General features: G+C 47.8%; 1 protein-coding gene across 1 annotated transcript in view; it reads left to right on the top strand.

Annotated features, from left to right (window-relative positions):
- Nucleotides 1-9486, top strand: part of LOC128842534 (flavin-containing monooxygenase 5-like) — a 38990-nt gene extending 29504 nt beyond the window's left edge. The window contains exons 5-8 of the mRNA XM_054038623.1: nt 4291-4490; nt 5675-6027; nt 6688-6760; nt 8016-9486. Coding sequence (XP_053894598.1) covers nt 4291-4490; nt 5675-6027; nt 6688-6760; nt 8016-8379 — 990 coding nt within the window. The 3' untranslated portion in view covers nt 8380-9486. The remainder of the gene's footprint in view (nt 1-4290; nt 4491-5674; nt 6028-6687; nt 6761-8015) is intronic.
- The last annotated feature ends 2660 nt before the right edge of the window (nt 9487-12146 follow it).

The raw sequence follows: 12146 nt of genomic DNA, 5'->3' as shown, positions 1-12146 counted from the left end.
GTTGTGACACGGTCACTCAAATCACAATTACGTGTGTGTACTGTGCTGCCCTATCAGCGCCATTCGCGCTAATTTCCGTTTCGCGTCGGTGCCAGTGGTTATAGGGCTAAAATGCCGGGACAAAAACAAAAATGACTTTCTGGTGCTGCTTACCGGCAACAAAGAGAGAAACGGCAAAAAGAATTAGGAAAACTATCTCGTTCTTCAAAAAAGTATTTTAAAAAAGTCAACAATCAAGGAGAAAGCGCTAAGCAATGCATTGAAGGTGATTATTCATCAACTGATGAAGACTGATCGAACCAAAGGTTACCTTTAGCAACTGATAAAGATGAACAACAATCTGACCAAAGATTATAATCTTCACTAACTGATAAAGACAAACAATCCCAATCCATCCAAAGATTTACTACTTCAGCTGAAGAGTCCAGAAATGAAGAACTGTTATCCAAATCTAAAACTGAAGAACAATTATTGGAAGATGGAGAGACTGACATAGGATCGGATCCAAATACATGGCCGACAATAATTACTGATACAATGTGAATTATTATTATGAAAAAAGGTCCTTCAAAACTAGATCCTACATTTGAATATCCATTTAATGAGTTGAATAGTCGATTTATGCCATCCAGTATGAAGAAAAAAATGAAAAATGGGGAACAAATTAATAGATCGTGGTTAGTGTATTCACAGACCAAAGATGTAGTTTTTTGTTTTTGCTGCAAACTGTTCTGTAACTCAGACATTCTTCTGGCAACTGCAGGTTTTAATGACTGGAGAAATCTGCATCAGCATTTGAAAGAACATGAAACATCAGAAAATCATTTACGCTCATTGACAAATTGTATTACATACCGGTACAAAAATCGATGCGGTACAGCAACGTCAACTAAATTCAGAAATTCTACGTTGGCAAGCAGTGTTGGAACGTTTACTGGCAATCATTAATTTCCTAGCCGAACAGTGCCTCGCATTCTGTGGATCCTCAGATATTTTATATGAGAATAACAATGGAAATTTCTTAAAATTGGTTGAGTTATTGACAAAATTTGATAATGTTATGGCTGAGCATGTACGAAGAGTGAAAGATGGAGAGATTCACACCCATTATTTGGGTAAAAATACACAAAATGAGATAATAGAATTAATTTCTAATGGAGTGCGTAATGAAATTGTATCGAATTTGAAACATGCCAAATATTACTCAATTATAGTTGATTGTACTCAAGATCTGAGCAAAACCGAGCAAATGTCAATAGTTTTACAATTTCTGAAAATTGATGAAAATGCAGAAGTGAAAATTTGTGAATACTTTCTAGAATTTATACCAGTGAACGAAACTACTGGGAAAGCCCTCACAGATGTAATTCTACAGAGATTGGAACACTATGGAATACCTTTAGAAAATATGCACGGCCAAGGGTACGATAACGGCTCAAACATGCGAGAATGACATGCAGGTGTACAGCAAAGAATATTGAATTTAAACAATCAAGCTTTTTTCATTCCTTGCCATGCGCATTCGCTCAATCTGGTTGTCAGTGATGCCGCCAAATAATCTAAAGATGCCGTTTCATATTTTACCACAGTGCAAGCAATTTACAACTTTTTTAGTGCTTCCACACACCGTTGGGCAGTCTTGAAGAAGCATCTTGAACAAAAACTCACACTTAAACCTCTGAGTCAAACTAGATGGGAAAGCAGGATAGAAGCTATTAGACCATTCCTATATTCATCAGGAGAGATTTACGATGCACTATTCGAAATAAGCCAGGACTTGTCGTATGATCCTTCATTTCGACATGAAGCTGAAACATTGGCTCAGAAAATGACGCAGTTTCAATTTTCATGTTGCACGGTTATTTGGCACAATATTCTAAATCAAATTAATTTGAACAGCAAAGTTATGCAGAACATAACCATAGACATATCCGAGGCAAAGATGATTTTGAATAAAACGCTGGAATATTTAAAAAAATACCGTTCAGATGAAGGACTTGAAGAAACTGTCAAAGAAGCAACAACAATAGCAGAGGATCTTGATTTTGAACCAACGTTTGCACCTCAACGATTCATTCGTCCTCGGAAAAAAACAAGACAGTTTTGTTATGAGGCTCATGACGATCCTATTCTCGATCCAAACGAAAGGTTTAAAGTTGAATGTTTCTATTGTATTTTGGATGTAGCTATAACTTCTATTGAAGAAAGATTTTGTCAGTTGCATGGTCATTGTGAAACTTTTTAATTTTTATACGATATTGGAAATATTAAAAATCAGTTTTCCAAAGAAGACCTCATGAAGCAGTGCCAAGACCTACATTTAGCGCTCAGTACTGATAACACTGCTGACATTGATGCAGTAGAATTGTATGATGAATTAATAGCTTTATCTGAGCTAATAAGTCCTAAAACTTCTCTAAAAGTATTAGAATTTATAGCAAGAAATGATTTTTTCACTCCAAACACTGCTATAGCATTACGCATTCTTTTAACATTACCAGTATCAGTGGCTTCTGGTGAGCGCAATTTCTCAAAACTGAAATTACTAAAAAATTATTTGAGGTCCACCATGTCTCAAAATCGTATGTCAGGACTGGCATTAATTTCAATTGAAAGTACTATTGCAAAAAATTTAGATTTCACTGACTTATTAAAAGACTACGCAAGTATAAAAACCAGAAAAATTCAGTTCATATAAATGCTTTTAATTTATGAGAAACTGGAAGACACTAATGTTTTTCATTACAGTGTATAGTTGAACTCAAATTGTTTGTAATTGTGTTTTTGTTAAAATTAAATGTTAAAATTACACTAGTGGGAAATTGTTTTATTTCACTAACTACAAATTCTCTGTTTTCATTTTTTTTTTAATTTTAAACAGTCAAAACAAAACTGCAAAGTGCAAACATGTGTAAAAGCCAAAAAAAAGCACGCCGGGGGGGCAGCCAAATTTTTTTTTCTTGGGGCAGCAAAAAACCTAGAGCCGGTCCTGGCTGCACCATGGACAGATGTGTGACAAAGCTCTTATTAGGAAATCATAAAGAAACACAACTAGATGTAAACCATTCGCTCTCATGAGAATGGCTCTCATAGGGTTACCATATTTCAGCAAGCAAAAAAGAGGACGGGAGGAGCCCCGCCCTAGCCCCACCCCTGTCCTGCCCTAGCCCCGCCCCATCCTGCCCTAGCCCCGCCCCTGCCCCTCCCACTCCCCCCCTCAGAACTCCCAACCCCCCCCGCTCCTTGTCCCGACTGCCCCCTCTTAGGACCCCTGCCCCTAACTGCCCCCCAGGACTCCACCCCCTACCTAAGCCTCCCTGCCTCTTGTCCCCTGACTGCCCCCTCCTGAGACCCTCCCCCTATCCTAACTGGCCCCCTAGGACTCTACCCCCTACCTGTACCCTGACTGCCCCAACCCTTATCTACACCCCCACCCCCAGACAGACCCTGGGACTCCCACGCCCCATCCAACCACTCCCCACCCCCTGACAGCCCCCCGCAGAACTCCTGACCCATCTAAACCCCTCTGCTCCCTGCCCCCTGACAACCCCCCCGCAGAACTCCCAAACACTCCCCCTCTGCTCCTTGTCCCCTGACTGCCCCCTCCTGGGACCCCTGCTCCTAACTGCCCTCCAGAACCCCACCCCCTACCTAAGCCTCCCTGTTCCTTGTCCCCTAACTATCCCCCCAAATGCTCCCCCGGACCCTACCCCCTACCTGTACCCTGACTGCCCAAAACCTTATCCACACCCCACCCCCAGAAAGCCCCCCCAAACTCCCGACCCCCCCCATCTCTTGACTGCCCCCTCCAGAACCTCCCTGCCCCTTCTCCGACCCCCTGGCTCCCTTGTCGTTGGCCTTCGGCTAATGTCTCTGTGAACTTGCTCAGGAACTGCCTGAGACGTTCTCCCGGCATGCTGTGGAGCGGGGGAGGAGCTCCGGACTGCTGGAGGCGATCTGCGAATGCAGAGAGGGAGGGAGTGATCTCTGCTGCAGTGGGGAGGAGGGGGAAGTGGAGGACTGGCTCTCTCTGGCTGTCGGAGCCCCATGTAAGTGACACCATCTGGCCGGCTGCCCTGTCAGCCGCACACGCTCTGCGGGGGGGGGGGGGGGGAGGGGGGAGTCCGGACATTTACAAATTCCCCCCGGATGCTATTTTTAGCTCAAAAAGCCGGACATGTCTGGGGGAATCTGGACGAATGGTAACACTAGGCTCTCAGCCAAAGAGACTTTTGGCAAGTCACTCAAAGGCCTGTGGTTTCCAACAGCTCCTGTTTCTCCCTCTTTCAGGTTTTCCTTAGCACCAGGCGGGGTGCATGGATACTTGGTCGGATTGGAGAAGAAGGGTACCCCATGGACACAATTTATATCACTCGCTACTTGGAATTCCTCAAGCGCATTGTGCCTCTATGCCTGCTTAACTACTTTGCAGAGAAGAAACTGAATGCAAAATTCAACCATGCAATCTATGGCCTACAGCCTGCGCACAGGTGAGCTGGGGAGATCAGGAGACTTTCTCCAGGCTGTGGAGCCAGGAGTGGAAGGGTCATGTTCATTCTGCCCACACAGACTCCACAGGAGAATGGAGAGCTGGGGCCTGTCAAGCACTGGAGAGAGGGGCAGAGCCTCAGGCCCCATGACAGAATGTAAGATCTCAGGCAAACCTGCAGCTAGAGTCTCTAAGGCCTGGGTTCAATCCCTTGCTGTGCCAGATTCCCCCCAGCCAATCTCTGTCCATCACCTGGGGCCCAGCTCGCATTGCTGCTGCTGCTATGCCAAATCTGTCAGCATTTGCTTCACCTGAGGCCTAGCTCTTATTCCCACTGCTGCCCTCTAAAACATGACTATCCCTTGGGTTAAAAATATCCTTGAGAGATGTAAATGCCAAGGAAGGGGAGGAGTTATTTTGTGTGATATATGGGAGTAAACAGAATGGTACTGGATGACATCATTAAGGCCATGTCTTCACTTACAAGCTTACATTGGCACAGATGTACCGATACAGCTGTGCCGTTGTAAGATCACTCATGTAGCCACATTATGCTGATGGGAGAGAGCTCTCCCATTAATATAGTAAAACGAGCTCAACGAGCAGCCGTAACTATGTTGGCAGGAGATGCTCTCCTGCCGACATAGCACTGTGAAACATGAGCGCTTATGCTGACAAGACTTTCATTGTTCGGGTGTTTTTTCACACCCCTGAGTGACAAAAGTTTTGCTGGCATAGGTGCTAGTGTAGACATGGCCTAAGAAAGGGATAATTTAAGCTGAATACCTGAAAGAACTTGCAAATGGCAAGCTGTTAGACCAGGGAATTGTTTGTTATTATTTATTCATTGATTTGTGGTAGCACCGAGGAGGCCTACTCAAGGACCAGGATCTCATGGTGCAAGATGCTGGACAAACACAGAACAAAAACAGTTTATCAGAGGAAGTGGTGGATGCATAGACTGGACAAAGCAATAGAATTCCTTACATGGAGTGATCCTGCATGTGAAGCAGAATGGACTGAATAACCTGATGTGTCCTTCCCATGACTTCCAGTTGCAGTGCTAGCACATTCTGTGTGGGAGGAAATAGTTCTCTTTTCTCCTGGCAGCTTCCTGCCCTGAGGAAGGTCACCTCCTGCCCAAAGAGATCTTCACATTTCTTGTATTTCCTTTGTGCCATTCAGGTTTTTCAGCCAGCACCCAACCTTCAACGACGACCTGCCAAACCGTATCATCTCAGGCAAGGTGCTGGTAAAACCAAACATCAGAGAGTTCACCGAAACCAGCGCCATCTTTGAAGACAGCACCAGAGAGGAGGACATTGATGTGGTTGTCTTCGCTACGGGATACAGCTTCTCTTTCCCCTTCCTTGGGGATTGTGCCAAAGTGATCAAAAACCAGGTCTCCCTGTATAAATTTGTCTTCCCTCCTCAGCTGGAGAAGCCAACTCTGGCTTTCATTGGCCTCATCCAGCCACTGGGGGCCATCATGCCCATTGCCGAACTCCAGGGTCGCTGGGCGACACGTGTGTTCAAGGGTACGTGAACCAAAATGCAGGAAATAGTCTCGTGCCTGCTGGGCAGAGAAAACGCAGACATTTCCAAGGAAATCCTACAGCCAGTGCTGTTCAGGTGGACAACCTGCCATCTTGCAACATTTCCGCTGCTCTCCGTCTTTCGTCTGCTGTCTTCCTACTGAAAGGTGATCTGGTTATGTTCTTTGCTTCTTTGTGATGCATAGAGGCCTGGTTGTTTTTATTTTGGAAGCTTTCTGTGAAAACTGTCCCTTCCCCCAAAAAGATCATTTCCAGCTCTGTTCTCTGTGTACTCCTACACCCTCCCTCTCTGTTGGTGCTGGAGTCTGGCTAGCTTTCTCTTACCCTCTGGCTGCAGTTAGTTTGCACTTTTGCTCATGCCCTCTCCTTTGCTCACCCACTCCCAGCTCCCTGCCTTTCGAATTCCAACGCCCCCCTGAATGTTCAGCCTTCCTGGGGGCAGGAGGTGTTGCTGAGGGTTCAAGAGTTGTTACTCTCTAGGATTTATTCGGGGGCAGGGGAAGAGAGAGGAGGCACAAACAACGCTCTTTTCTCTGAGGATCTTTATCTTTTATTTGTTCCTCTTATTGCCCAGGAGTTGTTGCCTCTGTGTCTGAGAGCACCTCATGGATCTCCCTTCTGACTTGGGCTTCTCTTTCCTAGGGCTGAACGGATTGCCTTCAGCAAGCAACATGATGGCCGATATTGCGCAGAAGAGAGAGGAAATGGCAAAAAGGTAGGAACTATTATGTGAATCAGTAACCACTGGGCATGCTGGGAAGGCAGCGGGACAATCAGCTCCCCACCCCTTCTGCCTATTTCCCTGCTTCACTTTTTGCCTCCCTTTATCCCCATGGGGACCTTTAGCCAACAAACATTGCATTTCATGCACCCATCCTCTAGGTCTCCCAGGGAAGTATGTCTTATCACAAAGAGTGTGTAAGAATCAGGGTCCTACTGAACCCCAATCAAGGGGAAATGATCTGTGTGAGTAGGTTTATCCATCTGCCCCATATATTCTTCCCTTTTTCTTGTTACAGAATTCTATCCCTCACATTCTGCCTTACTGCCACCACCTATTCCTCTCTCTCTCCTTCCTGCATCCCACATTCCCCTGACTCCCTATATTTTTCCTGTCTATTTGATGCCCTTTCAGCACAGAGGCAGCTGTTTTCACTGAGGACACTATGGCTTCCATTGTTCCCAGTGAGATTGGACATGCTGAAACTCTTTACTGGGAGCACCCTGTACCACTTGAGAAATCTGTAAGGGGAATGGTGGCCATCTTGACTGAGGGCATTCTTTGGCTTCAGTCACACTGAAAATAATGGGAGAAGGCAGATATATTGAATAATGGCAAAAATTGCTCAGATCAAACTCTCAATCATGAGGTCATAAAAACCTTTAAACCCCAAATCCTAAGAATATCATGCAACTCATGCTAAATTTTCAAGTGTTGACAACTCTGTGGATGGCTGGGTGTTAATTTCCAGCCCTTTTACTTTGCTGTTAAGCACTCCTCAGTATTGTGTAGCAACTTAACTTTCAGGAGGGTTGGCCCTTCAATTCTACTTAAATACAGAGGGTTGAATAATTTGGGGAAGCTCCAGATAAAGATTTTAAATAGAAGATAGAGTAAGGTCTGAGGCCAAAGTTGCTTTGGAGAATGTATCCAGCTCTTCTAAGGAGAATGAAGTGAAACTCATCCCCATCCCACACACAAGATCAATGTGCCACTTGTGTCCCAATTACGGCCCAAGGAATCTCTGTGCAGGGGTGAATTTCTCTCACAGTCAGTGAACAGAAAACAGCTCTAATCTTTGTAATGAGTGGAAGTAATCCAACCTCCAAAGGTGCAAAAGTACATCAGCATCTCCTTCTCCTCACCTTTCAGAGAGGGATAGAAGCTCATTGGAATGTCATTTCCTGGTCAGTGCAGTTTCCATTTGACCATACTCCAGAGACACCTGCACTTCTCTTTCTCATTTCAGGTATGTGAAAAGCCAGCGCTACACCATCCAGATGGATTACATCCCGTACATGGATGAAGTGGCCTGCCTGGCAGGGGTCAAGCCCAAACTCCTGTCTCTCTTCCTCATGGATCCAAAGCTCGCCGTGGAGGTTTTCTTTGGCCCCTGCACCTCATACCAGTATCGCCTGAGAAGGCCAGGGAAGTGGGATGGAGCCAGGAAAGCCATCTTGACCCAGAGAGAACGGATCATTAAACCTCTGAAAACTAGAGTCCTAGATGATTATACAGGTGCCTTGGTGCCTTACTACCTTCAGATTTTTCTCATTGTTGCTTTACTTACTGTAACTTTTGCTTATTTTCCTTGGTCCTTTTTTCCCCTCTGACAAGTGTCATTTTTTAAGCTGCGAGTCCAGTTCATGGTTTCCCTTCTTTCCTTTGCATTCATATGGGCAGACTGGACTATGGTGGGCACCTCTGTTGTCAGCTATTTCAACAAGGTGAGAGCCTGTCTTCTATGTAGGGTAAACTTGCTCTAATGTAGATGCGAAGTCTGCAGTAAGGGTACACAAGGCCTGTTAAGTCCCATTCAAGCCCTGTTTTTGAACTCCACAACAAGTGATATAATAAGAGAAATCCCCAACCATTTCCAAAGTCTCCACTGGCCTGGTTCAGGCAGTGTGACTGAAGATCGAGGGGCAGCTGGCATCACTGCTGGCAGCTTCATAGTTGGCTGGTTGGTGTACTTGGTGAATCGAGCCATTGCTGATCCCCAGCCTCAAGTGCAGGAGGGGCTTGTGGGCTCTGTTGTCTTCTAACTCTTATGCTTGCCGCAGCTTCTGGGTGCTTAAGCTTCCTGGATCAGAGCAGGGCTCCAAGTCAATTTCAAACCTCTGAGAGAGCCAGAAAATGGCTTCCTCTCCATGTAGCTGAGAAAAACAACTCCCCCTCAGCTGCTCTCTTGGGTCCCATGGTCCCTCCACAGACCAACCCAGGGCCCAGTCTGTCCATCACTGTTGTGTGTGCGCTCTCCAGCAGGCAGGCAAGCTCAGTCGCTATGCTGTGCTTCTCCCTAGGGGAGGTGCATCTACAGTCCCATGCTGGCAGGGGCTACAAGTCACTTTAGGGTGGAATTAGGGACAAGGGTGTCATGGAAGGCAGCAGCCCTCGGGCCCTGGGGGAGCAGGGGAAGCTCTTGGAGTGTGGCCTGAGTTAGGGCTGGGTAAGGACTCAGCACCTCTCACACAGAAGAGATAGAGCCCTGAGTAGAGGGAAGGGTCTGAGCTCTGTAGACCACAGAATCCCTGTCTAGGAAGGACTTTGTCTCAGAGTAGGTTTGTCCCAGCAGCACACAGCGATTCAAGCAAAGCTAAAGCAAAAGTCTCGCTGCTATTGTTATCTGGATCTGTTAATTGTGTTTAATTTGGTCGGTCTGCTTTTCTGAACGCACTCCCATTACTTCAGCCTGACCAAGTAAACCTCTGTTTATGTGTGATCCTTGCATGTGTCCTTCCTAGGGAAGCCCATAAAGTGTTGGGCTGTAATAGTTGGTGTGCCTACAATGCTTGTCATGTGGTGCTCTCAGCTACCAACCATATACTGTGTGTGATGGCTCATGCAAACCCTCGTTCACGCCTATCTGGGACAAAGGAGGGATGATAAGAGTCTGAGATTTTTTGAGGAAACAAAGTGGTTCATCGACATCATCAAACATGCTTAGTCTACTAAGGACCATTGCCAGCCAGAGTGATCTCAGTAGATGGTGTCATACCAGGTGTTGTGAGGTTCCCAGCTCAGGCACAATCCTGTCAATCGCTGGGGCTGCCCCAGGGGCGGCACCAGTTAGGGACAGGGCATGCATCTCTTGGCACAGCAATGGAGAGCAAGGGAAGCTTTTGTCCATCCTGGCAACATGATACATGCAATGCTGCTTTTGAATATAATGAGCAACTAAAGAAAAGACAGATCTTTGTGAGATTGTACCATTTCCCACAAAGTCAAACCACTTTATGCTCAGGCTGAGGCTCAAATAAGAACATCTGTATTTTTTGACCTTTTTGATAAATGATCTTCACAAAGACACCTTGAAACCCACTCACAAGCCCAAGCCTTTGAAGTTCCTAGTTTCATTCCTCTTCAACTATCTTGTCCCAGATTGATACAAAGTACAAGTGTGGGAATTGTGGGAATATTCTTATGAACAATAGGTGTGACTCAACTTAATCATTTTGCATTGCTTCCCCCTGAGTATGAAGGGGTTAATTTCTCCCTGGGGACAAGGGAGTGAGTTGGTTGTAGATCACATAAGCCTGCCTAGAACTGATTGGAATCAACACAGGTGAATGGAGGTTCCAGGAGAGTCAACAGAAGCCCCATCAACTGAACATTAACTTTCAATGGCTGGCCACCAAGGAAGCTGAACATATGACCACAGCACAGCTGCTTCTGGAGCCACAGGGGCCAGGTGTTAACAGAGTGTGTCTTAAGTTTGCTGCTGCCCAGGACAGACACACATGACACAGAGAGGCTGAAAGAGACTCCAGGAGGCCCTGGAACAGTAGGGCAATTGCTTTGGCCAATACATACTCGGACTTAAACTTTGCTTTACCATGTGGACTCTTAATTGATGTTCTCTAGTTGACTAGGGTTACCATATTTCAGCAAGCAAAAAAGAGGACGGGAGGAGCCCCGCCCTAGCCCCGCCCCTGCCCCTCCCACTTCCCGCCCCCCCAGAACCCCCAACCCTCCCCCCGTTCCTTGTCCCCTGACTGCCCCCGCCTGGGACCCCTGCCCCTAACTGCCCCCCAGGACTCCACTCCCTATCTAAGCCTCCCTGCCTCTTGTCCCCTGACTGCCCCAACCCTTATCCACACCCCCACCCCCAGACAGACCCCTGGGACTCCCACGCCCCATCCAACCACTCCCCACCCCCTGACAGCCCCCCCCCGAACTCCCAACCCATCTAAACCCCTCTGCTCCCTGTCCCCTGACTGCTCCGATCCCTCTCCGCACTCCTGCCCCCTGACAGCCCCCCCCAGAACTCCCAACCCATCTAAACCTCTCTGCTCCCTGTCCCCTGACTGCTCCGATCCCTCTCCCCACTCCTGCCCCCTTGACAGCCCCCCCCAGAACTCCCAACCCATCTAAACCTCTCTGCTCCCTGTCCCCTGACTGCTCCGATCCCTCTCCCCACCCCTGCCCCCTGACAGCCCCCCCCAGAACTCCCAACCCATCTAAACCCCTCTGCTCCCTGTCCCCTGACTGCTCTGATCCCTCTCCCCACTCCTGCCCCCTGACAGCCCCCCCCAGAACTCCCAACCCATCTAAACCTCTCTGCTCCCTGTCCCCTGACTGCTCCGATCCCTCTCCCCACTCCTGCCCCCTGACAGCCCCCCCCCAGAACTCCCAGCTCCCCACCCCCCTGCTCCTTGTCCCCTGACTGCCCCTTCCTGGGACCCCTGCTCCTAACTGCCCTCCAGAACCCCACCCCTAAGCCTCCCTGTTCCTTGTCCCCTAACTGCCCCCTCCTAAGACCCCCCCCAACTGCCCCCCAGGACCCTACCCCCTACCTGTACCCTGACTGCCCAAAACTTTCTCCACCCCCCCCCAAAAGCCCCCCCCCCCGTTTCTTGACTGCCCCCTCCAGAACCTTCCTGCCCCCGGTCCCCCTTACCCTGCTGCTCAGAACAGGGTGTTGGGCTCTGTGCGAGCCGAGCTGGACACGTGGCTGCGCTTCCCAGCACAACAAAACCCGGTCCCTGGCCCTGCACAACAAAACCCGGTCCCTGGCCCTGCACAGTGCTGCCGGACCGGGTTGCAGGAGAGGCCAACTCAGAATGCAGGGCGGATCCGGCTCCTCTACAGCTGCTCAGGAGTCCAGCCCGGGATTTTTCTGCAGCCCTCCCAGCCGCTCGCTCTGCCGGGGGAGGGGGAAATCCCGGACATTGTGAGTGCTTTACAAATTCCCCCCGGACGCTATTTTTAGCGCAAAAAGGAGGACATGTCCGGGTAAATCCGGACGAATGGTAACCCTATAGTTGACTAATAAATGCTTTCTTGGTTTTGGTAAAAGGCAGCCCTGCAGATAATTACTAGCTATATTGCTGCCTGAAGGTGTAACATTTCTAACAAGTGTCTGAACTCTTTTGGACTC

Source organism: Malaclemys terrapin, chromosome 8 (assembly GCF_027887155.1).
Source record: "Malaclemys terrapin pileata isolate rMalTer1 chromosome 8, rMalTer1.hap1, whole genome shotgun sequence".
Lineage (NCBI taxonomy): Eukaryota > Metazoa > Chordata > Testudines > Emydidae > Malaclemys > Malaclemys terrapin.
Note: the sequence above shows the minus strand (reverse complement) of the source record. Positions and strands in the feature narration are given on the sequence as shown.